Source organism: Equus przewalskii, chromosome 5 (assembly GCF_037783145.1).
Source record: "Equus przewalskii isolate Varuska chromosome 5, EquPr2, whole genome shotgun sequence".
NCBI classification, from domain to species: Eukaryota; Metazoa; Chordata; class Mammalia; order Perissodactyla; family Equidae; genus Equus; species Equus przewalskii.
This window is the reverse complement of record NC_091835.1, coordinates 62,093,652-62,121,404: the sequence shown is the minus strand read 5'-3', so window position 1 is coordinate 62,121,404 and position 27,753 is coordinate 62,093,652. Positions and strand designations below refer to the sequence as shown.

The 27,753-nt window shown below is 34.8% G+C and overlaps 1 protein-coding gene across 16 annotated transcripts in view; it reads right to left on the bottom strand.

The window, feature by feature from the left end:
* PPHLN1 (periphilin 1) overlaps positions 1-27,753 on the bottom strand; it is a 120,583-nt gene that overhangs the window by 84,784 nt on the left and 8,046 nt on the right. For 4 of the 16 annotated variants that reach the window (XM_070621069.1, XM_070621066.1, XM_070621067.1 and 1 more), the window contains 4 exons: positions 25,909-25,951; positions 22,657-22,748; positions 10,555-10,719; positions 8,137-8,198 (listed from right to left, as the gene is read on the bottom strand). In XM_070621069.1, coding sequence (XP_070477170.1) covers positions 8,137-8,198; positions 10,555-10,719; positions 22,657-22,748; position 25,909 — 320 coding nt within the window. In that variant the 5' untranslated portion in view covers positions 25,910-25,951. The remainder of the gene's footprint in view (positions 1-8,136; positions 8,199-10,554; positions 10,720-22,656; positions 22,749-25,908; positions 25,952-27,753) is intronic. The other 12 variants (XM_070621080.1, XM_070621071.1, XM_070621065.1 and 9 more) reach the window with 3 other exon arrangements.

Genomic DNA, 27,753 nt, shown 5'->3' with positions numbered 1-27,753 from the left:
CAGTAATGAACCAACAGAAAAAGAACTCAAGAATACAATACCATTCACAATCGCAACAAAAAGAATAAAATACCTTGGGGTAAATTTAACTAAGGAAGTGAAGGACCTATATAATGAAAATTACAAGGCCTTTCTGAGAGAATTGGATGACGACATAAGGAGATGGAAAGACATCCCATGTACATGGATTGGAAGAATAAACATAGTTAAAATGTCCATTCTACCTAAAGCAATCTACAGATTCAGCGCCATCCCAATCAGAATCCCAATGACATTCTTTACAGAATTAGAACAAAGAATCCTAAAATTCATATGGGGCAACAAAAGACCCCGAATTTCTAAAGCAATCCTGAGAAAAAAGAACAAAACGGGAGGCATCACAATCCCTGACTTCAAAACATACTACAAAGCTACAGTAATCAAAACAGCATGGTACTGGTACAAAAACAGGTGCACAGATCAATGGAACAGAATTGAAAGCCCAGAAATAAAACCACACATCTATGGACAGCTTATCTTTGACAAAGGAGCCGAGGGCATACAATGGAGAAAAGAAAGTCTTTTCAACAAATGGTGCTGGGAAAACTGGAAAGCCACATGTAAGAGAATGAAAATTGACCATTCTTTTTCACCATTCACCAAAATAAACTCAAAATGGATTAAAGACCTAAAGGTGAGACCTGAAACCATAAGGCTTCTGGAAGAAAACGTAGGCAGTACACTCTTTGACATCAGTATTAAAAGGATCTTTTCGGACACCATGCCTTCTCAGAGAAGGGAAACAATAGAAAGAATAAACAAATGGTACTTCATCAGATTAAAGAGCTTCTTCAAGGCAAATGAAAACAGGATTGAAACAAAAAAACAACCCACTAACTGGGAAAAAATATTTGCAAGTCATATATCTGACAAAGGCTTAATATCCTTAATATATAAAGAACTCTCGCAACTCAACCACAAAACATCAAACAACCCAATCAAAAAATGGGCTGGAGACATGAACAGACATTTCTCCAAAGAAGATATACTGATGGCCAATAGGCACATGAAAAGATGCTCATCATCGCTGATCATCAGGGAAACGCAAATCAAAACTACACTAAGATATCACCTTACACCAGTTAGAATGACAAAAATATGTAAAACTAATAGCAACAAATGTTGGAGAGGTTGCGGAGAAAAAGGAACCCTCATACACTGCTGGTGGGAATGCAAACTGGTGCAGCCACTATGGAAAACAGTATGGAGATTCCTCAAAAAGCTAAAAATAGAACTACCATACGATCCAGCCATCCCACTACTGGGTATTTATCCAAAGAGCCTGAAGTCAGCAATCCCAAAAGTCCTGTGCACCCCAATGTTTATTGCAGCACTGTTTACAATAGCCAAGACGTGGAAGCAACCTAAGTGCCCATCAACAGACGAATGGATAAAGAAGATGTGGTACATATATACAATGGAATACTACTCAGCTGCAAAACAGAACAAAATCATTCCATTTGCAATAACATGGATGGACCTCGAGAGAATTATGTTAAGTGAAATAAGCCAGCGAGAGAAAGATAATCTGTGTATGATTCCACTCATATGAGGAATTTAAAACTATGGACCAAGAACAGTTTAGTGGATACCAGGGGAAAGGTGGGGTGGGGGGTGGGCACAAAGGGTCAAGTGGTGCACCTACAACATGACTGACAAACATTAATGTACAATTGAAATTTCACAAGATTGTAACCTATCAATTAACTCAATTAAAAAAAAAACCACTCTCCACTAAAGAGAACCTGTGCTCCTTAGAGAAATCGCTGATTAAGGCTGAGGCTGACACAGGATAAGAATAACCTGGAATATTTTGCATCAGAAAGTAAGGAAGTGATCCAGGAATGATATAGACAAGTCAAAACAACATAGAAGTCTCTGATTTGGCAACGGATTCTCAGATATGACAAAAGTATTAGAAAGAGGAGAAAATACAGATAAAGTGGACTTCATCAAAATTTAAAATTTTGTATACCAAAAGATATTATCAATAAAGTGAAAAGACAACCTTAGAATGGGAGAAAATATTTCCAAATCATATATCTGATAAGGATTTAATATCCAGAATATATGAAGAACTCCTAAAACTCAACAACAGGGGTCCGGCCCCGTGGCCAAGTGGTTAAGTTCGTGCTCCACTTCAGCGGCCCAGGGTTTCGCTGGTTCGGATCCTGGGGGTGGATATGGCACTACTCATCAAGCCATACTGAGGTGGCATCCCACATGCCACAACTAGAAGGACCCACAACTAAAAATATACAACTATGTACCGGGGGTCTTTGGGGAGAAAAAGGAAAATTAAAATCTTAAAAAAAAAAAAAACTCAACAACAAAAAGACAAACAACCCAATTTAAAAAAAGGCAAAATAACTGAATAGACATTTCTCCAAAGGTATACACATGGCCAACAAGCAAATGAAATGTTGCTCATCACTAGTCATTAGGGAAAAGCAAACCAAATCCACAATAAGATACCACTTCAACTTACCAGGATGGCATTAAAAATAATTATAATAGGAATATAGTAAATGTTGGGGAGGATGTGGAGAAACCAAAACGCTTGTATATTGCTTGTGGGAATGTAAAATGGTGCAGTCACTATGGAAAATAGTGGTGGTTCCTCAAAAAGCTAAACATAGAATTACTATATGAATCAGCAATGCCGCTCTAAGGTATGCACTCAAAAGAACTGAAAACAAGGATTCAAAACAGATACTTACATGCCAGTGTTCATTACAGCATTATTCACAATAGTCAAAAGATGGAAACAACCCAAATTCCATCAGAGGATGAATGGATAAACAAAATGTGGTAATACACATACAACGGAATATTATTCACGCAATAAAAGGCACGAAGTTCTGCTGTATGCTACAACATGAATTAACCTTGAAAACATGCTAAGTGAAAGAAGCCAGACACAAAAGGACAAATATTGTATGATTCCACTTATATGAAATATCTAGAATAGGCAAGTACATAAGGACAGAAAGTAAAATGGTGGTTGCTAGGAGCTGGGGGTAAGGGGGAATGAGGAATTAATGTTTAACAGGTACAGAATTTCTGTTTGGGGTGATGAAAAAAAGTTTTAGAAATAGTGGTGATGGTTGTACAACATTGTGAATGTAATGCCAGTGAATTGTTCACTTAAAAATGGTTAGGAGCTGGGGTACAGGGGGTGAAGGAGAGCACTTATGTGGTGATCAAGAAATAACGTACAACTGAAATTTCACATTGATGTAAACTATTATGAACTCATTTAAAAAAATTTTTTTAAAAACAGTTAGGGGCTGGCCCCATGGCTCAGTGGTTAAGTTCACACACTCCACCTCAGTATCCCGAGGTTTCACCAGTTTGGATCCTGGGCAGACCTAGCACCGCTCATCAAGCCATGCTGAGATGGGGTCCCACACAACAGAGCCAGAAGGACCTACAACTAGAATATACAACTATGTACTAGGGGGCTTCAGGGAGAAGAAGAAAAAGAAAAGAAGACTGGCAACAGATGTTAGGTCAGGTGCCAATCTTAAAAAAAACAATTATAAAAAATGATTAAAATGACATATTTTATGTTACATATACTCTGCCACAACAAAAATTCTTTTAAAAAATTCAGAAGCTAACTTGAAGGGACTCTCGCTGGTCAAATGTGGACATCAAAATAATGATAGCAATGGAATAAAATAGGAATCCATGAGTCCACAGCGATATAAACAAAGTTCTGGGTTTTTTTCTTAAAGGGGGTGATGGACAGAAGAAAAAGTTCTTCCTCACAACAGAATGCCTACATAATAAACGTAGAAAGAACATTCTAATTATAAAATTATCCATTAAAAACGATGATATTAATAACTAATTCAGGCAAGAAACAAGAGTGGTTGCTAAAACTTAGTGGGTGAGGGTGGGATGAAGACTGGCAGAATCATATAGTTGCAAAGCATCTCCCCACAAAACACTTACTAATTTCAGGAGAGGAGGCTAACTTCATAGTGAAGAAATTTTGCAGACCCCATCTTAATGAAGTGATAAAAGTTAACACCACCAATAAGGAGACAAACCAACAAGATGTATAACCTAATAGGATGCAATAAAAAGAATACAGCATCACTTCAGGGGTTGCCCGAGCAAAAGTGCATAACCTGAATCTAATCATGAAGAAATATTAGACAAGCCTGGATCAAGAAACATTCTACAAAATATCTGCCCTGTATTCATCTTGTCCAAAAACAGTGAGCCATCAAACTCAAGGAAAGACTGAGGAATTCTCTCAGATTAAAGAAGCCTACAAAAATATGACCCATGAGCTCAGATGAGAACTTTTTGCTATAAAGTCCATTACTGGGACCTTGTTGGAGACATTAATGGGGTCTCTGGTGAAAGGTTACAGGAGTTCTTTGAATTATTCTTCCAACTTCTATAAATTTAAAAATTGTTTCAAATAAAATGTTTTAAATGTTCTAATGTTTTCTTTCCACAATACAAAGAATTACTAAATACAGCCCACTGACAAAAACAAAAATACTAACTAGCATGGTTTTCCTAATTGCTCAGAACTTTATTCTCTTACCAATATAGACAATTACTCTTTGCATGGTTTACAACGTAGTGATTTTTTCCCCTAAAACAACAGCTATTTCCTATTCACAGAGTCTTTCAGATAGGAACTCTTCAAGGAACCCACCTGACAGGGAACAGCTTAGAGATCCAGAAAGATCCAGCCAGCAAAAGCTATAGATTTTGTGACAGCATAAAACCTGCAATGTTACTACAGACACCCACACATGTGGTGAAGGTGCAGGAAAGCAGGAGGGTGTAAAAGTAGAAGCACTTTCCACTCCACTGCCCTGTGTTATTTTTATTACAAAACTTATCTGTTCAGTTTTTTATCTGCTTACTACCTATAATCCATACTCAAATGTAGGCTTCACGAGAGTAGGAGTTTTTTATCCCCAGAGGCTAGAAGAGTACCTGATATATACCAGACACACAATAAATATTTATCAAATGAATGAATATACTATACAGAATGAACTCTATACTCTGAAAACAAAGAATATAACTTCTTTTAATGACCATAGTACACTTAAAAATACTAATACTGATGAACTAATGAACCATTAATGATAAATGAATTTCAAACAGCAGAATAAGAGTACAACAAACATTCTATGATCACAGAATAACTAGAATATACTATGTCAGAACCAGTATAAAATTGCTATATATCAGAATGTATGGGATATAGTTATAGCAATGCTTAAAGGAAATTTCAAAATCCTAGTTATGTTAATAAATAAGATGGAAAGAAAAATAAACTAAGAATCCAAATTAAAATGTTAGATTTTTTTAAATGGAAACATAAGCGTTATAGGCTTTTAGAAGGCAAACTGAAAACATCTATTAAAATTTAAAATACATAGGCCATTTGACCCAGAAATTTAACTTTTGGCAATCTGTTCCATAGAAACTAAAGTACTGTTTCATAAAGACATTAAGTACTCGGACTTATTGTGGCACTGTTTTGTACTGGAAACAGAGTGAATATTCATCAATAAGTGAACAGCTAAATTATTTGGTATATCCACATCATGGAATATTACTTGGCAATTAAAAAGATTCAGATTAGAGTTAAGTCCATACTTGAAGGGATTTCCACAAGCCACTGAATGAGAAAACCAACTTACAGAAAAATATATATAACATGATCTCATTAACAACAATCAAACACCCCAACTGCTTATGCAAATAGAGAAAAATACAGTAGAACATATACAAAGCTGTTAATATGGCTGTGGGAACTAGGGAGTCTTATTTTTTATTTTATTTATGTAAAATTATACACATACAAGAAAAAATAAAATGCTAAAAGACAGAGAAAGAATAAGGATAAAAACAGAAACCATCACTTAAAAATTGAAAACAGTAGAACTAAAACCTAAGAACTATTACTTTGAGGGAATATAAACCATTAGCTAATCTAATCAAAAAAAGTTCTTTTTAAAAAAATAATAATTTTGCCTTTCATATTTAGGTCTTTATTATACCAGATGTTTATTTTGACACATCAGGCTTCCTATGTCACGTTTTTTCAAATGGATGGCTGTTTGTCCCGGCACCATTTATTGAAAAGTTCATTCTTTCTCCATTTGATTTGTAATGCCACTGTTGGTATATCTCAAACTCCTGGATATGTCTAGGTTTGTTTCTAGACTCTCTATTCAGGTTTACTGTTTACATTACTACAGCTTTATAAGTTTTGATATATAGTATTTTGAGTCTTTGCAGCTTTTTCAAGACTATTTTTGCCAACTGGCCCTTTACTTCTTCACATTAATTTTAGAATCAGCTTGCCAACTTCCATGGAAAAAAATCCTGGAATTTAGACTGAAACCAGATTGAATTCATACCTGAATTTAAGGAGAACTGGTATGATACTGTCTCTTCTCAGCCAGGGATGTCACATATATGTTGCTCTTTTTATTCAGGTCTTTTTAGATGCTCTTTAGAAATGACATATAATTTCACCTATGTAGGTCTTACACACTTTTGTTAGATTTATTCCTACTATTCCTTATAGTTTTTATGCTATGGTAAATATTTTTAAATTACGTTTTCTAATTTATGCTAATAGTTATTTATATCATATTGAACTTTGCTAATTTCCTAATAGTTCTAATAGTCTATAGACTCTTGAGTTTTCTGCAAACATAATTATACCATCTATAAATAGTCTTGTTTCTTTCATTCTAACCCTTATAACTTTATTTTTCTTACTGTGGGGGCTGAGACCTCCATTACCACGATGAACAGAAGCAGTGATAGCAGGCGTCATTGCTTTGTTCTGATTTTAAAGCAAATGCTTCTAAATTTACCATCAGTACAGCAAATGTGCATTTATCATATGAAGGAAATTCTCTTCCATTCCTACCTGGTTAAAAGTTTTTATGATTACTGTGTTAACTTTAACACAGTAATTAAAGTTTATCAAAGTATTTTTCAGCATCTACTCTCTATTGCTTCTTTTGGGAGAGACAGTCTGCCATGAGTTCTGAATGTCCCTGCACATCCCCGCCACGTATGCCAAAGTGCAACACCTAACCATCCACCAATACTGAACAGTTTCTGTAGCTGGACACACAGACAATTCAATAGGCCAAGGTAACCACAGCATAACTACTGTGTGATTGCTCCTTCCCAGGGAAAGAAGGATTGACTTGCTTCCTGCTTGCTACAAAAGGTACCAAGCTCTTGACTCTGGTTCCTCGGCAGCACTGCATCCCACTCTATGTACAGCCATCATCTCTGCCTGTCACATTTCCCTGTGGGACTTGGGGAGAGGGAACTGTCACCACCACACTGATGCCCCTGCTGACTGCTGTGCTGTGAGTTACAAACTGCCTTACTATGATCCATTGAATCATGAGGTCTACTTTTGGCACCTAGGGGGTTGTGGCAGTTGACTTCTTTCATTTTTCTATGGGTTATTCTCTGACAGTTTGTAAGAGATGTTGAAAAGACTTCTTTTATAACTTCCAACACTATTACTGTGAATCCATTTAAAAAAAAAAACTATCAATCTGGTTAAATCTGTCCATCTTTTTTTTTTTCCAACTATTCTATCAGATGCCTCTATAAGTAACCAAAGCATGATTGAGGTCCTTTCAAAATGTGTTTTCCCAACAGAACTTTACTGATCAAAACAAAGCAACTGAGAAAATGCCTTATAATAGGAGACATTTTGTAATGATTCAAATATTCTAAAATACATGACTTGCCTTCTAATTAAGCAAATATATACCTTATAATCCATACAACACATTAAGAATAATAATTAATTTGATAAGAATATATTGAGTTCAAATATTTTAAATATATATTTTTATTACCAATTACAAAATGCCAATAGACACAGAACACTAGCTATTAGGGCTACTGTCATATTGCATAGTCACAAAAAGAATATAATGCTTGTCGTTTCCAAAATTTTAATCCTAATAAAACATATTGCATCTATGTGCCTTGAGGTTAGATTTCAAAAGCAGACAGCTCAGTTAGTCAAGTATCAAAGTAGTTATGTTACTATTTTTATTTTTTTACCTGTATTCAGGCTGTCGGCCTGCAGAATGATCATCTCTTGTCCACCTATAGCCAGATTCATCCTGTAAAATAAAAAAGTTACTTAGATATTTGTTTATATCATTTTGCTCAAGGAGGATGTATCTAACACTACTACTGGAAACTAGTCTCTGAGACCAAAATAATATGAGGGCAAAAGCACCTTTCTAAATTTCTCTGAGCTTCAAAGGCATAAAAAAGACAAAAAGATACACCAAGTCATCCATTCCAACAACTAATTTATTGAGTGGGATCCTGTGCTACCACTTAGCTCTGTGAAAGGGCCTAAAGTATTTCTTGAGTCGGCCCTGACAGCCTTACTCCCGAAGACATACACACCACCACAACAGCTACGGGCTGCTCCAGGACAAAGGCTCAGTTCACATTTAATCAAGCATACATTTCTTGACCTTTCATTTTTATTCTTCCTTTTGTCAAGTTCTCTGACCAATTTCCAGACAAACTCAATGAATTTACTCCTTTACACCACTTATCTTGGTCCAGCTTTCTTTCCTCATCTTACTTTCCATTAAAAACATTGGAAACAACAAGAAACCATCACTTATTAACAAGTTATATTAGAGCAAGACGTGGCACTAAATTTAATCAAACAAAGCACAATCTGTCCTCTGAAAGAGATATATTTGAAAAGGTGGATAAAAAAGAACCACATAGTAATCTACATCCAATTACTCTAAAATTATACATAGAACAATATAACATGTGAATTAGTCAGAAACACTGATTCAGCTAAAATGAATTCTATCTTCATCCTCCTCTTTAGCATCACATACCCTACTCTTACATAAGTAAATGTATTTATCATTTCCTTCTCAACATTAAATATAAACAAACAAAAGAAAAAACTCAACAGCTTTAATAAAATATTGGATCAAGTAGTTTGCTTTATAAGACTGAACTCTAGATAAGAATCAGTGTCATGAGAATCCTAAGCATCTCAACTGGGATTGTTTGTTTGAAGAGAATTTAAATAGAAAATGTATAAAGTATGAACACACATAATTTGTAACATAATAGAAAAAATTATTGTTGAAGCACTACTATGCTACATGGTTTTAGAAAAAAATTATGTTCATGAAGATTCACACAAACTGGTCCAATGAATCCAAAATTCCCTATCTACACTAAATGGCCACAGGGTTTTCATAATAGGGATCACAACTTTATACTTAAGTAAGAAACAAATTGTTTCTTCCTGAGACTATGTGGAAGAACAGTCCCAATGGCAAAATCCAGTATTTCTAGAGTAGAGATAATGCATAATGTTTACTTTTCAATATCAAATCCCTCTTCCTAAAGGAACAGTGTGACATTTAAAAACTGAAAAAAACAATCAATTCTATGAGTAGTAAGGAAGCTGTAACATTCCAAACTTTAAAAACAAGCACAAGAAAAGACTGAATGGTCTCATTACCACTGTAGAATTGTCAAGGATCACTATGATGTAGTAGTAAGAGAAATGGACTCCTATACATACCCACCCTTGTAAACCACCTTACCTCCATTTCTTCAAGTGTAAAGTATGGAAACTAATTCCAACAGCCAATGTGAGGTCAAATTTCATGATAAACAATGTTTGAATATGTACTGTTAATTATAATATTATATAGTAGGGAAGGGGAAAAAAGAAAATGTAGGAAAACAGTCCAGTAGAGGAATGTTGTAAACATGCAACCTAGGTCAAAGGAATTGCAACAAGGAATAGTTTCAATCAAGTTCAATGACAGATTACTACAATAATAAATACAATACTAAATACTACAATAAATACATACTTCTAGATTACTAAAGATGACCAAGAGAAACAAAAAATATAATAGTAGTAATAGTAACAATAGCAGCTAACATTTAAAAAGTGCTTACTATAGTACAGGCAATGTTTTGAGTGCTTTCTAATCTGAGTTAGTAAGTAGACTTTAATAATATCTATAACAAAAATGAGACTGAGTCTCAAGAACTTTAACCCAACCTCACCCACAGCATTCCATCATGACGAAAATAATCAAAGTAATTATAAGTGGGCACATCCAGTAAGAGAGGGTAACCACCTGCTCATCACTCATTGAGTACAAAGGCAATAAACAGATTACCTTTATCTGGTTCTGCAAATCCTTGCCAATTGAGGGGATAAAAAAGCAGGCTAGTTGGAATTAATGTCATGTAGAAAGAGCTATCCAGAGTGTTTACCCACTTCGCCCAGCACCCCAGGATTCTTGACTACCAGTTCCCATTTGACAGCTCCAGCAGGCAATTCAACAGAGCATCAAGCAGGAAGTGTTTATTCAACTGCCTCCATGGCCAGTCACATAAACTTCAAAAATTACATGATTTTTAAACTTATAAAAAATAACAATTAGTACATGGGGGAAATTTACATACTCCTCTGTGAGGTGGACCACTTCTTCGATCATGAGAAAAACTGCGGCCCTCGTCATAGTCTCGGTAATCAACATGACTGTAATATCTATTGTAGCTTCCTTCACCAGGTCTGTCTAGTAGTGGTGGTTTCTTTGGCACAATATTAACTACTCTATGGTAGCCATCCTAAAACAGACAAAAAGAAATATATAAAAATCACTAATTTCTCTATTTGGTTTTGGAAAGGTTTTTTAAAAGCACAGGAGTTCTTATCCTTAATCAAATTAGGGTAAATGTATAAAGAAACAAAAACGCATTAATGAAATAACATGAACATAACTAATAGTAAGTTCTTCACATGGATCAAAGGAAATAAAACTGTTTAATGAAGAAAGCCAGGTGTTTAAAATAACATGCAGCGATGAGAAAAACCAATCATAAGCAAAAGAAAAGATACAATATTATTGTTTTGATAAAAAAATGCAGAAAGAATGCTACAGTAGCTCTAATCCCTAATTGCCTAGGAATTTTCAAAATAAAACCATTTAAGATAGCACACATCTTTAGCCTACTGTGTTTGAAGTATACTCTTCAGAAGAAATACGAGGTTTTTACACACAATCAACAGTAAACAGAGGTAACATTGAGCTAGAAAGACTGAAAGGAAACATTTTGCTATTTCTCCAGCAGCACTGGAGAGAGGAGAGCTTTTGACTTCACGGTTTTGGAAGCAAAATAAAATCTGATACAAAATTTCAACTAATTTTCAAAGTAATATGTTGTTAGTGTCTTAAAGATTTAGCAACTAACTGGATTTTCTGTAGGGGTTGGGAAATTGGACAGATGGAGAAGAACACATGTCTTAGGTTAGTGGCTGTCGGGAAATAACTGACAAAAATGATTACCACGAGTAAGAACTAGAGAGCTACAGAACACGGATCTATAATTAATCTTGTCTTGAGCATTCATGGTATGTCTTACTATCCAGTCTCAGACGAGATATATGTGAAAGAAATTAGAAAGCTCTCAAAGTATAAAACAGACATGATCAATATGAGTTAACTAACTTGACAAAATGAAAAACCAAAACATAAAGCCCCAGATTCAGTGCTGGTTACTTTAAGTCTCACTTTCATTATCTGTAAAACGAGACTGAGACTAATACCTACCTCCTGGGATTGTTGTGATGACTAAATAAAAAACATTGTAAAGCATTTAGCGCACATGAAGTGCTCAAAAACGTTTGCTATTCTGATTACTACTTTTGCAAGTCTAAGGGAAAATAGCGTCTATTTCCTTAAATTACTTCTTTGCATTAATAACTACAACTATTCAGTTATTAAATTACAATATCCTATTCAAATTTCCCAAAAGGTAGGAAATTTGTCAGTGTGCTGGGAAAAAACAAAATCAACAGTTCATAAATATTTGAGAGCTAAAATGATCAACCTAATTTTTTTTCCTTGGGGACATAAAGTAGTTCCCTTCTTTAGTATGCTAGACATTAAATTGCAAGATTTATTCTGTATGTTTACATAAAATGTGGTGCACAAATGAATTTATTGACCCTTTCTTCTAAATGTTATCTTTCATGGAGATTTCCATTAAATCTAAGGAAATATTGAGCATCTAAAAAATTTGGCATTAGCAACATTACAATTTACAGCATTTTCTTATTCAAAATTTGTCACTCATACAGTTAGAATCACTGATTTCTCCAATTCCAAGCAACCATAAAATTCCATTCCACAATATCCATGTTTGTTTGCACGTGCTTATTTGGAGGGATGGTGGGGGAGTATGCGTGTCTAAACACTTCAATGAATAGAGTGCTTATGACTTTACCAAGCAGCCTCTTCCTTTGTTCAACTCCCTCAATTACTAGAAGTTATTTCAGAATTGTAAAATATATATGGTAAAACTTCCAAAGAAGCAAAACTCAAATCACATTTATATATTTAACAAACTGTTTTTACAAACTGTTTTCAAATAAGTGAAAAAAATCATTCCAAAGTCGTTAATCAGCAAAGAAAAAACTCCTAATGATAGCTCTATTATCTAGCAATGAAGATCAAATTGACATTTTCTACATGTTTTGAGAAAAATGTTCAAATATAAGTACAATATACCATCTCTGCTATGTAGGCATCTAATCTTAAAGAAAATTCCCTAGCTATATGAAAAGATTTAAGGAAATGAAGATTACTACAGGAGTCTCTGACAAAGCAAGACTGTGTTTTCAAAGAGAGTTCATATTTTATTCAGATATATCATTCAAGGGTTTCTTTTTCTTTCCAATAAAATCCATGATGAGAGGCACAGATTTCCAAATTTTTCTTTCAAAAGCTTATATTATTAAGCAAGTTCAAACAGTATTTTATATTACCTGTAATGCCAGACCTGAATGGAAATACCACCACTATTTGAAATTCTTGTACAAATCATACATAGAGCTATAAGCATGTAATTTTCCTATCTAAATGCTAACAGAAGTACACAAGCCTTCAGGTATTGATAGGTTTGGAACCTTCATTTTAGAAATATCTTAGAAAACAATGGCACCATTACATACAAACAAGAAATAAAAATTATGACATAAAAAATATCTTTAAAAGTTTTTAAGATAACAGGATCATTTTCAATTATTTTAAAAAAGAACTCAATGGAATTGAAACATTTCTATTATTTAAAATGCAGATATTTCAAATCTTGAGTTTGGACATAAAATCTCAATTTACCTCAATGAAATAAATTTTCACCACTTCTGTTCATTATGAAAAAATCTACAACATCCCTATTAATTAAACAGATCAGAGTAGACCAATTCAATATAACTGTTGCATAATTATGCCACATATCAATTTTCTGTGGATATTACTAGAATTTCCAAAATTACATGTAGAATCTATCAGATTTGCTCCTCCAAAGTTAGTGTTACTGGTATGGTCAATCAGTCCAAAAATAAAAAGTCTATGTAGCTCATACAAAATAAAAAGCCTATTTTAATTAATCATTTATCTACTCCGGCAGGATGTAGAAAGCAAAGACTTGCATATAAACTTAAATACTTTTTCGAAACGTTCTAATTCTATGAAATTTAGACTTCCATATTTGTCATTATCTTAGGGGTGAAACAATTCCTACCCCAAGGCCCTCTGAGTTTCTGAAATAAGGATTGTTCACAGTTTGCTTGTGCTAATGAAAACCTGATCAGATTAAGATACATATTAAATTAGTTTTGCAATTTTAAAATCTGAAATGGTGATTGTGTTTTGTTACAAAATAAGGAATTATTTTTTTTTTCTTTTGACGAAGATCAGCCCTGAGCTAACATCTATCCCAAATCCTCCTCTTTTTGCTGAGGAAGATTGGCCCTGAGCTAACATCTGTGCCCCTTCCTCTATTTTATATGTGGGACGCCTGCCACAGCATGGCTTGATAAGCAGTGCATAGGTCTGCACCTGGGATCCAAACCATCAAACCCTGGGCCACCGAAGCAGAGCACTCTAACTTAACCACCATGCCACCAGGCTGGCCCCAGCAATTATTTCTTAATTTGCTATAAGTTTAAATTTAATGTAACTACCTGCTATGAGAAATGCTTTCGTTTTAGTAACTAAAAGCACCAAGTCTGATGGTTTTGTTTGATTCAATATATATAAAAATCTGTGTCAAAATTTCCACACTGTTTAGTCTCATTATTAGCTGGGCACAAATTGTGAGGAATACTATGTTTCTTTAAAATCACTTATATGCCACTGTCATTAAAATATACTTTGCACTCATTATAATACAAAAAAATCTTACTTAAAATTAAAAAATTTTAATATATAAGCCCCCTGCCCTTAAGCATCCTTATCTTTTAGAGACACACAATGAAATATTTACTTGCATTTGAAAATGGTATCATGGATTTACTTCAAAATAATCTGAGAGGGAAGAAGTGGTGGAGGCATAGACAAAACAGATTGACCGCGAGTTGATAACTGCCGCTTGGATGATTTCTTCATGGGAAGTTCATTATATTGTCTACTTTCATATACTCAATTTTTGCCATTATCAAAACTCAAAAACAACTAAAACACACTAACCTACCAGCAAAATAACTAAGTATGATGGCACATGTAAATACACAATTAACTTACAGATTGAATGCAAGCTTATGGGCACAGAACCCTCACCTGTCTTATTCACTGCTCTATTCCCAGCACTTGTAACAGCACTTGGCACACAGTAAGCACCACATACATAATATATATTCTGCTTGGCTGTCTTAATTTTATATTACTTGTGGCATCATATGCACTGTACTAGAAAAGTACCACAAAACCACACCTAACTAAAAAACTCTATTACACAGGCTAGTAAACTTTTGCTATCATAAGTTTGAGGTTTCCTCACTTACATCCCTCAGATTTTGTGACATGAATTTTTATTGTAGTACTTATTGGTTTAAATTCACTCACTGAATTTCCAATGAAATATTGGTGTTTTGATGTTTCTGGGTCATTTCAACAGCTTTTGGGAACAATGGGTCAAAATTTGAAACTGGAACTGCCCCCAGAAATTTAGGACATACTGTTACAGAATGTAGCCACAAATTGATCATATCTCTCTGGAAATAGTGACAACAAAAAGAAAGTTATGTTCTTGCAATTCTGTCAGCCAAGAAAGTATAATACCTCCTAGGGCAGCTCTCCACAGAGGAGCACTACTAAATCAAAACTCAGCCAAGGAACACTGAAGATTCTCATTTCATGTATGTAATTTTCACATTAAAAACACTGGAAAAAAACTGCACTTTAGCTAATGAGTGCACTGTTATCCACAGTTTACTTTGAAATATATCCAAAAACTTAGGTAGATTAAGTCAATGGGTAAAGGACAGTTAGAAGGATAAATATATGATAAAGCAAGTTTAGTAAAATATTGATAGTTGAATCCAGGTGGTGAGTAAATAGGGGTTCACTATAAAATTCTTTCGATTTTGATGTATGTTTGAAAACTTTCATAATAAAATATTGGGAAAAGTTGTACTTTCATGGGTAAATTTACATGAACAGTGGCTACATAAAATAATAATAAAATGTGGGGCATAAAGAGAATAGGAATTAAAATACGCATGTGAACATTTTAAATAAAAGTGTTTCATGAAATAAGGGTGGGAAGAAAAGGAATATTTCCACATTAATACATTTTAAACAATATAATATGGAATATGTATGTAATTGAATTGCTAAATTAATTAGACTTGACTATTTCAAGTTGGATAAAAGAAAGATTTCTGGATTATATTTTGGATACATTTATCTATTTTTTCCTTTTTTTTCCTTTTTATTGCAGTAACATTGGTTTATAACATTATATAAATTTCAGGTGTACATCATAATATATTTCAATTTCTGTGTAGATTACACATCCTGTTCACCACCCAAAGACTACTTACACTCCATCACCACACACAGGTGCCTGATTACCCCTTTCACCCTCTTCCCTCCCCCCTTCCCCTCTGGTAACCACGAATGCAATCTTTGTCTCTCTGCGATTGTTTGCTGTTGTTGTTATCGTCTACTTACGAGTGAGATCACACAGTATTTGACTTTGTCCCTCTGACTTATTTTGCTTAGCATAACACACTCAAGATCCATCCATGTTGTCACAAATGGCTGGATTTCATTGCTTTTTTATGGCTGAGTAGTATTCCATTGTGTATATATACCACATCTTCTTTATCCTTTCACCCCTTGATGGGTACCTAGGCTGCTTCCAAGTCTTGGCTATTGTGAGTAATGCTGCAATGAACATAGGGGTACATGTATCTTTATGCATTTATGTTTTCATGTTCTTTGGATAAATTGGGTACATTTATATTTGAGAATATATGGAACAGATATCTGTCCCATATATTTCCTACAAGGCCTCAGAAATTAAAATAAGTCATGTTCTAAATTCCCTAAAGAATTTATTTATTATTTTTTTTCTTTTTCTCCCCAAAGTCCCCCCTGTACATAGTTGCATATTTTTAGTTGTGAGTCCTTCTAGTGGTGGCATTTGGGATGCCACCTCAGCATGGCTTGATGAGCAGCGCCATGTCTGTGCCCAGGATTCAAACTGGCGGAACCCTGGGCCGCCGAAGTGGAGTGCGCGAACTTAACCACTTGGCCACAGGGCCAGCCCCAAGAATTTATTTTCGATTGGCTAAACACTCCAACCAATGACAAGAATTGTAGAAACACTCAACTATCCCAAGGAAATATATATATTGTTATATAACTACTTAATTATAAAACCTAATTACATAACTCATTTAACTGAATGTGATAGAAAAATTTTTAAAAAATACAATGTTGCGGCTCTTGACATCACTATCCTCAATCTTTACAATTCTCACTGCAACCAAGATTAGAAAATCTTTACTTAATATGTATTTGTTAAAGGAATAGAAAAAGAAGGCAGAGAGAAGCAGATAGGACGGCTTCAGCCCCAGTTGTACTACAGTACCCAGAATATACACGGCTAGTGTTTTGAGCCTAGCAGAACCTCTAAAAACTCTGAAACTGAAACTTGCCCCCCATTTTACAATAAGCCAATGAAAAATGGACATTTTATGTCGCAACTTCATTTAAATGTTCCATATTAGCTACCTGTCCTCCATCAAGTTAACAAGATGGCCTCACACAACTGGAATTTTATCGGTATCTAAAAGCCTTTCTGTCACAAAACTTGATAAAGGCTAAGAAATCAGATAAGCCCACAGAAATTACAAGCTAAATAGTAGAAAGCATGCTTTTAAAAATAAGGGCCTTATAGACATCTAGAATATAAACGTAGATATTCTGTGATAACCAATTTCCCCCCAGTAGAGGAATACACGTGTATGCTTACATGCAGACTCTCTGGAGTGTACCTCTTTGGGCTTTAGTCTCCTATCTACTCAAGTTTAAGACCAAACAAAAATCTATGTAAAAGCACCTTATAAAAGTAACTTCTTACTGATACAGAAGTGATTTTAAAAGTGCTAAAATAATGTCTGGTAAATGTGTCGAGTTGTACATTGAAGAGAAGTTTCTCAATACTCAAATTCAGTATAACATAATATCAGCACCAAGATACATGTCCAATTGCCTTCCCAGGTTTATCAAAGCTAGAAGCTCACAAAATAGCTCCTTCTAGTAATGAGGTCATACTAGTGTAGCAGGGACCTTCTCAAGGTCCCCTTTCATGTCATACTTTATGTCATATTCAATACTTCCTCCAATACATTTCTTATGTATCTGAATTGGGAATGAATGGGGCAAAGGGAGAAGTAAGAAAAAAAGAGAAATGCAATAAAATTGCTTTTCTATTAGAAAACAGAATCCAAAGATAAAAAATAAAACACTGTCTTTCTCTATCCCAAGAATTAATGTTAGTGGGTTCTCACTTTTTAAAGGATTAATTAAAGTTTCATATTTAGGAAAAAAGATTGTACCTTTTCAAAACTTTAAATCAAGTTTTTATTGAGGTACGACACACATACAAAAAAGTGTACAAGTCATAAACGTACTCCTGGATAAATTCTGACAAGTTAATCACACTGTGTAATTACCACCCAGATCAAGAAACTGAACATTCCCAGCTTGGCAAAAGCCTTCCTGTGCTCTCTCCCAGTGACTACCTGTCTCCCAAAAGTAACCACTTTCCTGGCTACTCATGTCTCTTTTGAAATTTAATATAAAGGGAAGCATACAGTATATACTCTTGTGCCTTGCTTCTTTCTTTCAGTACTGTGTTTGTGAGGTTCATAGTTGCTGCATTTGGCAGCTGTCCATTCATTCTCATTGCTATGTAACTGCACAATTAACTTATCCACTCTACTGTTGGATATTCAGATTGTTGCCAGTATGGAGCTCTTATGAATAATGCTGCTTGTGAACATTCTTGTATATATCAATATGATATACCAATACAATTTTTTAAATAACATCAGGTGATCTCTGCTTTGTAAGCAAATATTTTAAAACTTTTAATAAGTTATATTTTTATTAGATCCAAAGTCAGAAACGACAAGTTTACTGATTTACATTTCTAGTTCTAGTGTCACTTATCAAACAGTTTAATCCAAGGATTCAGTGGGTCCATAAAATCTGAGGTGAACATAAAATTACTTTTTTACCTAAATGTAGGCAACAAACACCACAATAGCAATAGCGGTATCTGTGGCTTCATCACTAACAGAAATCATAGATAGTTTTATATCATGTCACAGCTGCCTCAAATATCTCAAAATATCACTCACACTCATCACTACTTTGAAAATATAGCAATAAAAGCCCCCACTAGCTCTTGATATTTAATGACCTACTATACTAAAGTAGTATATATTACTACAGCACAAATTTGGCTTTTAATAGTTTGATAATTATATTCAAATATAAGTAGTCTCCTTTAATTCTGTGTATTTTACAGTTTTAAAAATGCTTTTCTGGTGGCCAGCCCCGTGGCCAAGTGGTTAAGTTTGCATGCTCCGCTTCAGCAGCCCAGGGTTTCACTGCTTCTGAACCTGGGCGTGGACATGGCATAGCTCGTCAGGCTATGCTGAGGTGGTGTCCCACATAGCACAACCAGAGGCACTCACAACTAGAATCTACAATTATGTACTGGGGGACTTTGGGGAGAAGAAGAAAAAAAAAAAACAGCAGATTGGCAACAGATGTTAGCTTAAGGCCAATCTTTAATTAAAAAAATGCTATTCTGAGAAGGGATCCACAGACTTCACCAAACCACTAAAGGTTAAAAGGGCACAAAAGGTTAAGAACCTATGCTTCATTTAACTACAACGTAGGTGGGAACATAGAAGGCAAAAGGATAATGTCCAAGAGCCATTAAAGGAACATAATATATTAAGGGGAAGGGAAGGTTTTAAATTACTAACCAAAATAAGGCCAAGTTCACCAGAAAAAACGTATCTGAGTCTTGTGGAGGGGGGATGTGGGAACACAGAAGGATTTATAAACTAGGAGAGGCTGAGTGGGGGGACAGAGAAACCAACGTAATGGAATTAAAAGAAGAAAAAGGAAAGGAATGAACCTGTACAAGGTCTGGGGATATTCTGTGCTCTCAAAAGGAAAAAAGCAACCCAGGCTCCTCCTCCTCTAGGAGGAACCAAGTAGCCAGAGACCTTAAGGAAGTAAGGTTTACCTTTAGACAGAGACAGTTGAGTACATCTAGGCTGATTTTAATGGCAATTGTGATATAAAATATTCTCTATCTGCTTACTGCTGATAAAATTATTTTAAAAAGGAAAAGAGCCTCTCTTTCACATTTACACACACACAAATGGTATAAAATGAAAATGTTTGAGTTTATTTAGATTTTACTACAATATCCTCATTCATTGAGCATTTTCATCACCTGTCATCCTCACCTCAACACCTGTCTCATCAGTGACTTCAGTGTTCATCTACAATCCTATTTCGTAACTCTGCATATAAGAATCACCTGATGAATTTTTAAACAACACTGATGTCTAGATCCTACCCACAGAGATTACGACTTAATTATCTGAGATGAGGCACATACATTGGTATTTAAGAGCTCTCTAGGTGATTTTAACGTACAGCGAAGAGTGAGAGCCTCTAATCGAAATCACTGATCCAAAAATCTAGCCTCAAAGTTTTTTTGATGTCAATTCCCATGACCTTCACCCATCCTCTATTCCCACCACCATACACTGGACTTTAATCACTCAGAACTGTTCCGTCTTGGAAACTCTACCCACCAAAATACTAATTGCCTATCTTTCTGCTATACCCTGGTCTTCAATCTCACTAGGCCTTTCTTGTCCCTCAATCCCTCACTTCTTTCAGTCCATTGTCCCTCTCACAGCCTTACGCCCTTTCTTAAATCAGTCCACATCACATAATACATTACCTCAATAATTCTCTGGTCAGAACCTTCAATATCGTTATCTCCCTGGTCCACCATTCATCTTGCAATCTTAAGTCAACACAACAACTTGCTTTCTCCACTCCTAAACTGGGCTACTTAGGTAATAAAGCACACAATCCTGCAGACTGGTGCCCTCTTAAAATTTACAGTGCACAGACTTACTGGCCTCTAGTAAGTCTTTTTAAATGTCTCTGGTCAGGAGACACCTAAGTGGCTACTCCAAAACTTCAGTGCGGGCCTCAAGTCTCCCTCCACCTCCTCAACTGTCAATAGATGATCCTGCCACCTGTTACTTCAGAGAAAAACGAAGGCTATTAGATATGAACTTTCTCAAATCCATTCTCACACAAACAATGACCTAACTAGAGGTCTGGAGGGTCCTTCTTATTTATCTTTATGACACTAATATAACTGAGTATCCCCATCTTAGCACTCCTTCTTCCCCAGCTTGCCTAGCCATAGCCTCCTGGCAGGTCTCTCTACTTCCAATCCTAACAGTTCTTTAAACCAACTTCCACTGCAGTCTCTGCTATGATGTAACACAGCATGCACACATACTGCAGAACGGTGTGATGAAGGTCTTATATCATAACTTTTTCCATGATTTCATCATGAGTATTTCCCACTGATGTCTAAAATTATATTTCTCTATATAAATCCCTGCCTACACTTTATGGCTTCTAAAATATTCTATTGAGTTCTATAAATGTTATACCATTCAACACTGAGAATTGTTTTGAAGATTAGGAAGTTCATATATAAAATTCCTCACTTACAGTAAGCAGGTACTAGTCAAATGTATATTATAATAAATTACCATTTAAAGTAAGTTATCTCCTTTCCGAAAATACCTTATATTATAATTGGAGCCACATAAATACGTTACATTAAAAGAAAGAAAAACTTAATCAGAAAACAAAAAAAAAAGGTAATCCCCCAAAACTGAAAACAAAATAACAGAAACCTAACTATATATCCAGTTGGTGGGATAACCACACAGGAAATTATTTTAAGCATTTTTGAAATACAAATTCCTAATGAGATATATCCTTGGGCAGGTGAGGGTCCTAAAAATAAATTTTTTTTAAAAAGTCATCCCTTTTCCCATCCCTGTATTAGTCCCACATCATGTTTATTATATCACTTGTTTGTTGTTCTAGGTAAACTATAAAATAATTTTATCAAGTTGAAAAAAATTTAAAAATTGAGATTTTGAGTAGAACATAAAGGCTATAAATTAACCTGGAAAGAAATGACATATAGTAATAATTAAGTCTGCTCATTCTGAAATATGGTAGGCCTCTTCATTTTTTCCATCTTAAATCATTTTAGATCAACCCCAACCTAAGCTGTAACCAAAGTCAAATGACAACCCTGAAGATGACACCACCCATCTAAATGGGCTGTAGGATTTAGTTATGATATATAAGTAAAAAACAACTAACATATAAACAAATATCTGTGACCTCTGATGGTGTATAATAAATCCATAATATATCCACATACCATCACCACAAGCCCCATCCCCTGGTGCTTAGAATGGGCCTGTGTAAAAGGTCAAGACTGATGACTTCTTGACCTTCCCCAAACCCTCCCTTGGGTCTCTATAGAGGATTTTCATTAACCACTGAGCTCCTCCTATGTGCCAGGTACTAGATATAGTGCTGGGAATACAAAAATAAGCAAAACAGCAAGCTCCTTGAGAAGAGAACCTGGTTCAAAATTGCCACTTCCCAAAGCAACAAAGAGACAAGCAGTAGGACAGAATACCAGAAGCCGCCCGCCTGCCCCGAGCTGCCCCTTAGAATTTCACAGATCCAACTTGCAAACATTTTTAGGAATACAGAAAAACAGGTAACAGTCAATAGTAAGAGCATGTGCTCAAATACTTCTTTGTTAAATGATGGTCTGACCTTTGTCAAACTTCAAGTTTTCTTTACAAATTAAATTCAATATAAACCCTCCATTTTAGAAATTTAAGGAAGAAATATAAAATACAGATTTTCTACATAAATAAAATGTTGCCTTTTATTTTCAAACTTTTAACTTTTAAAAGACATGCTTCATCTATCTATATTTCAAACTAGACTGGCAAATTTTTGATACTTGAAGATTTTAAGAGGCCTAGCTTTGGAGTACCAAATTCACTTAGACACTAGGTTTTGAATTATCCTACATGTAGGAGCAACTTACACTGGGGTGACTTCGAGGAGGTACGCGTTCTCTTGGAAGTCTGTCATAGTCATACCGTCCCTCAGACCACATTTCATTTCTTCTGTAAGCCACTAAAGAATAAAAAAGAAACCAAAGAATTAGGGTTTTTATGTTATTAGGAAGTAATAGAGAAGATAACAAAGGAGTAAATGATTACTTTCCAACACAAAGATTTTCCAGATACTTAAGGAAAAAAACATAAGCAACCAAAAGGAAAAAAGAATGATTAAAGCAGTTCTTCCAAACAATTTTGAAATTTTCTTTTAAAAAATATATAGTAGAAAGCCCCACCTTCCTTCTATTTCCAAGGCTATTTAAAGCTTCAGAGAGCTTTTTCCCCTCAATTGTGGAAGGAAGGGCCATAGGACCACAAATATTTCTTCATTCTCATATAGTAAAAATTAGAAAATATTCATTTTAATGAATAGGTGAAAAGGCTGATAAGCAATGTTACTCCTATTCCTGGTAGATGATTTGTATAATATTACTTTTTTGCTTTTCTACATTCTTAGAGCTTATATCTTCTCTATATATGTTCAATGAAGTGGTTTTAACCGAAAAAAGTGTTCAACAATCCTATAAAAACACACTCAACAACAAACCAGCTGAAACAAACCACTCTTGATTTTGTTTATAAAGCTATAGATTTATTTTAATGTAAAGACACTCTCATAAAATTTGAAATTAAAAGTTCTGTCAGCATTTTTCATATTTGGGATGTAGAGAGAGGCTTCCTACTTTGACTGAGAGCCAACGTGTTCTGGGTAGGGGGCTAATGCAGTGTATTAGACTCCAGATGAAAATAGGTCTGTGAATGGACAGAAGACAAGGTAAGCAAGGCAAACAGGAGAGAAGATGAGAATAGGGTGCAGGAAACAGCCTAAAGGTCATTTATATGAAATGGTGGTACAGCAGATCAGAGGTTGGTAAACTTTTTTGTAAAGAACCAGACAAATATTTTTGGTCCTCAGGTCACAGGTCTTTGTCACAACTACTCAATTCTGCTATTATAAATAAAAGCTGCCATAGGTAATATATATAAATGTACAGGTGTGGCCATGTTCCAATAAAATTTTCTTTAGAAACAAGCAGGCAGCCCACAGGCAGGAGCCTAACAACCCCTGGAGTAGATGACAAATGGGTAACAGGGCAGAACCAGAAGAGAGTGAAGTAATCACGGAGCAGGTTCTGAGCCAAGAATTGTGAACCATCCTGAAGTTTAGGCGGATGATCACGAGCAAGAAGTGAAAAGGGGACAGGTACTAAGTTAGGGCCTTTTAGTACATAGAAAATAGGGTCACAAGTCCAGATGCATAGTCCACATATTGTGAAGAAGAAAAACATTTCAGAGAAGGTATACATCAAAAGATTTCTGGCAGCTCTTCATGATGCAATACTGAAAAGGGAAAAAGGGGATGGACATCCCATTTTGGCAGTACAGAATACTAACAGTTTAGGTCAGTTTAGGCTAAAGAAAATGCAAAGGCTGGAAGAAAAGAGCAATATTTTTTGACATATCATAGTACAAACACTCTTAATTTTCTCTGTAAAAACAAGCCTACAATATTTTCTAATACAAAAAGATCCAATAAAATGAACTAACTAACCAAAGATGCCTAGAGAAACCATAACTTCTTTAAGTTACAAATTAGCTTTTAATGTTATGCATAAATCAACGTGAATTCTAAGTCTTCCATTAGACATCATTAACAATGTTATTTCAAAGTAACCAGTCTTTTAGGTACAAGAACTGATGGAAGCTTGAAAGGAAAAGAAATTATCAACGTTATTCCTCTCTTCCACCTTTACCAAAGGAACCAAAGGTTTCAGTCTAAAGAATGAGTTCGATTTTTATCCTACTTAAGATACAGTACAGAGAGATAGTAACAGCAACAAATAGAAATCAAATCACAGGAGAAAATGAACAACTCCAAAGACAAATGGACATATAATATGAAGACAGTTCACAAAAAAAGAAATACAGTGGCTCAATCTTTTGAAAAGATGCTGAACTTTCTTCAAAATAAAGAAGATAAAAACTAAAAGTGGGCCAGCCCCAGTGGCCTAGTGGTTGAGTTCAGCACACTCTGCTTCAGTGGCCCAGGTTCAGCTCCCAGTGGCCAGGCTGTGGCAGCAACTCACATACAAAAAGAGCAGGGCCAGCCCCGTGCCCTAGTGGTTAAGTTTAGCACGCTCCACTTCAGTGGCCTCAGTTTGCGCATTTGGATCCCAGGCACAGATCTACACCACTCATCAGCCATGCTGTGGTGGCAACCCATGTATAAAATGAGGAAGACTGGCACAGATGTTAGTTCAGGGCTAATGTTCCCCAAGCAAAAAAAAGACGAAGATTGGCAACAGATGTTAGCTCAGAGATAATCTTCCTGAGCAAAAAAGAAAAAAATAGTATAATGGAGTACTAATTTCCACCCAAAGCTCTGCAAAAATCAAACTGCTTTGATGAGAGTAAGTACAGCAACTCTCATACATTAATGAAGGAAGTATAATTTGGTACAGACTGGGAACAATTTGGCAACATCTATTAAAAATGTTAAATGCACATATGCTTTAACCTGGTAATTCTTCTTCTATGTATACTTGTACATGTGCAGAGGAAAGACTGAAAGCTACCTATAATGCCCATCAGGAGGGTACAGATTAAATAAAGCATGTACATTCATCTAGAGAAATATTACCCAAACCATTTCAAAAGAGTAAAGCCATACATAACAATACAGAAAGATTGACAAGATACATTGCTAAGTAAAAAAGAGTAAAGGGCAGATTAATATGTAGAATATGCTGCCACTTTCGGAAAAAAGGCAAGATATGAGTATATATGCATATGCACAGACTGGAAATATAAGCAAGAGCGTGTACCAGTGCCCACCTCTGGGGAGCACACTGGAAGGTTGGGGTACAGAGGGTGAGTACTGTCACTACATAATGTTTTATACATCCTATTATCTATTATAAAAATAATTAACTGTTTTTAAAGGTCCTGAAAATCATTCAATAAGCATAACGTGTCAAGTGATAGCAAAAATTATGACTATAAATTAATAAACTAAAGTAGAACATAAGCAAAAATAAGATTTTGTAATTAATGAGAAAAATTACAAGCGCTCTATAGAAATACTTTATAGTTTCTTAACTAGATATAACACTAAAATATTGAAATTTAATGGCTTCTCACAAAAAAAATGTAAGAATAACTACTATACTACTTACTTGAGTCCTTTCAGGAATCAAATATAAAGTTTTCAACAATCTCCTGTGGGAGAGGGGGAAAAATACAGACATAAGGATTTGTGTCTGTATAAACCAACCAAAGGAAAAAGATAATTAAACCTTCATTATTTGTATAAATAAAACTCTCAAAATAAAAAATTATGGGTATTAATAAGCCAAACTCCCTTCAAACACACCACTGAAAATAGAAGATATTATTTTGACCACCAGAGGCCACCCAAGTTTCATAAAAACAACAAAATTATGAGAATTCTAGTCCTAATTTTACCAGTTGAGAGCTGGGCAAGGCATTTCTCTTATCCTTATCTCTAAAGAGACTGCACTAGATGTTTAAAGTCATTTTAATCTAGAATATTAAGAAAACTGGCTTTAAAAGATCTCACATATTAAAAAAAAAAAACCTGCCATCCTTAGTCTGGAAATCTTTATAGTTTTAATATTGGTAATAAATGGTCCCATGTTTAAAAGTAATCCCAAAATCAAGGCAACAATCATCAACTCATCAAAGAATACTAAACTTACTAAGTAAAAATTTGATGGAGAACTTTTTAATGACTTTCCCCCAAAATAAAGTACACTGAACAAGCTTAAGTAACAGGAAACAAACAAACAAAAAAACGGGCAATGTGTGGTTCATGATGAAAACTGTAAATCTATGAAATGTTCTTACCTTCAAAAAAAAAAAAAGTGAATCTAAATCTACTCAAGCCTATGGTTCTACCTACCACTTCACATGAAATGCAAAGGATAAAGGAGTGACTCCACTAGAAAGATCAGGCTCACCTAATTGCTGCACAGAGACCTTGTGAAGTGTCTTACTTGCTGAGTGCAGAAATGAGACTGTGTGCATAGTCTTAAATTTAGAGGTCACTCCTGATCTAGTTGCCTTTTTCAGCCTGATAGTTTGGAAGACAAATGACAGAATTTTATTGCAATTACCTCAAAGTACTTCTACTTTAATTATTCAATCCACAATTTATAGAAGCTAAAAAAAAAAGGCAGCAAAAAAGTAAAAGTATATAACTTGGATGAAAACCTAGCAACTGGAAACAAAGCAACTAGAACGAGGCAAAAAACAGAAATATAACCATGTAGGAATTCAAAAGAGGATTGTCTAGAATATACATCATCAAGAGACAAGAGACCAACTAAATTCTTTTCTGGAAGAGCTAACTATGAACAAATGAATCAAAGAGCTAAAATCCAGAGATGCCTCAAGAAATGGAAGCAGAAAAAAAAATCTAAATAAAAGTAAATTTATCTGATAGAGAGTTATCATTTAAAAGTTGTCTGGTTTAAGTTTGGGAAGATGAAAAGTGTTGGATGGTGGTGATGGTTGCACAACAATGTGATGTACTTAATACCACTGAGTTGCACAATTAAAAACGGTTAAAATGGTAAATTTTACGTATATTTTACCACAATAAAAAATTTTTTAAAAGAAATGTGAATTTAGCCGGCATCAAACCCCCAAGTGAATTTGTTGAATGTAACAATCACTTCTGCAAGGCATCAATCTGTATATAGAACTTAATTTCTACTAGAAACAAACAGCATCCATGAAACAGCTAGACACTGCACTACTGTTACCACAATTTCAACTCCTACAGTTAATCCTGTAACTGTTTTGTATATTTGACTCCATACCTGAGGATGCCCCAATAGAGTATTCATCTTACAGGGAGCTACAGAAATCAGTTTCAAGTAGAAATGTTTAGTAAATAAAGTAAATAAATTCTCTTTACTTCAAAAAGCTGACAATTTTTAACGATCTTAATTAAAAATTTTAATTACCGTACGTATCTGAATAATTTAATAAAATTA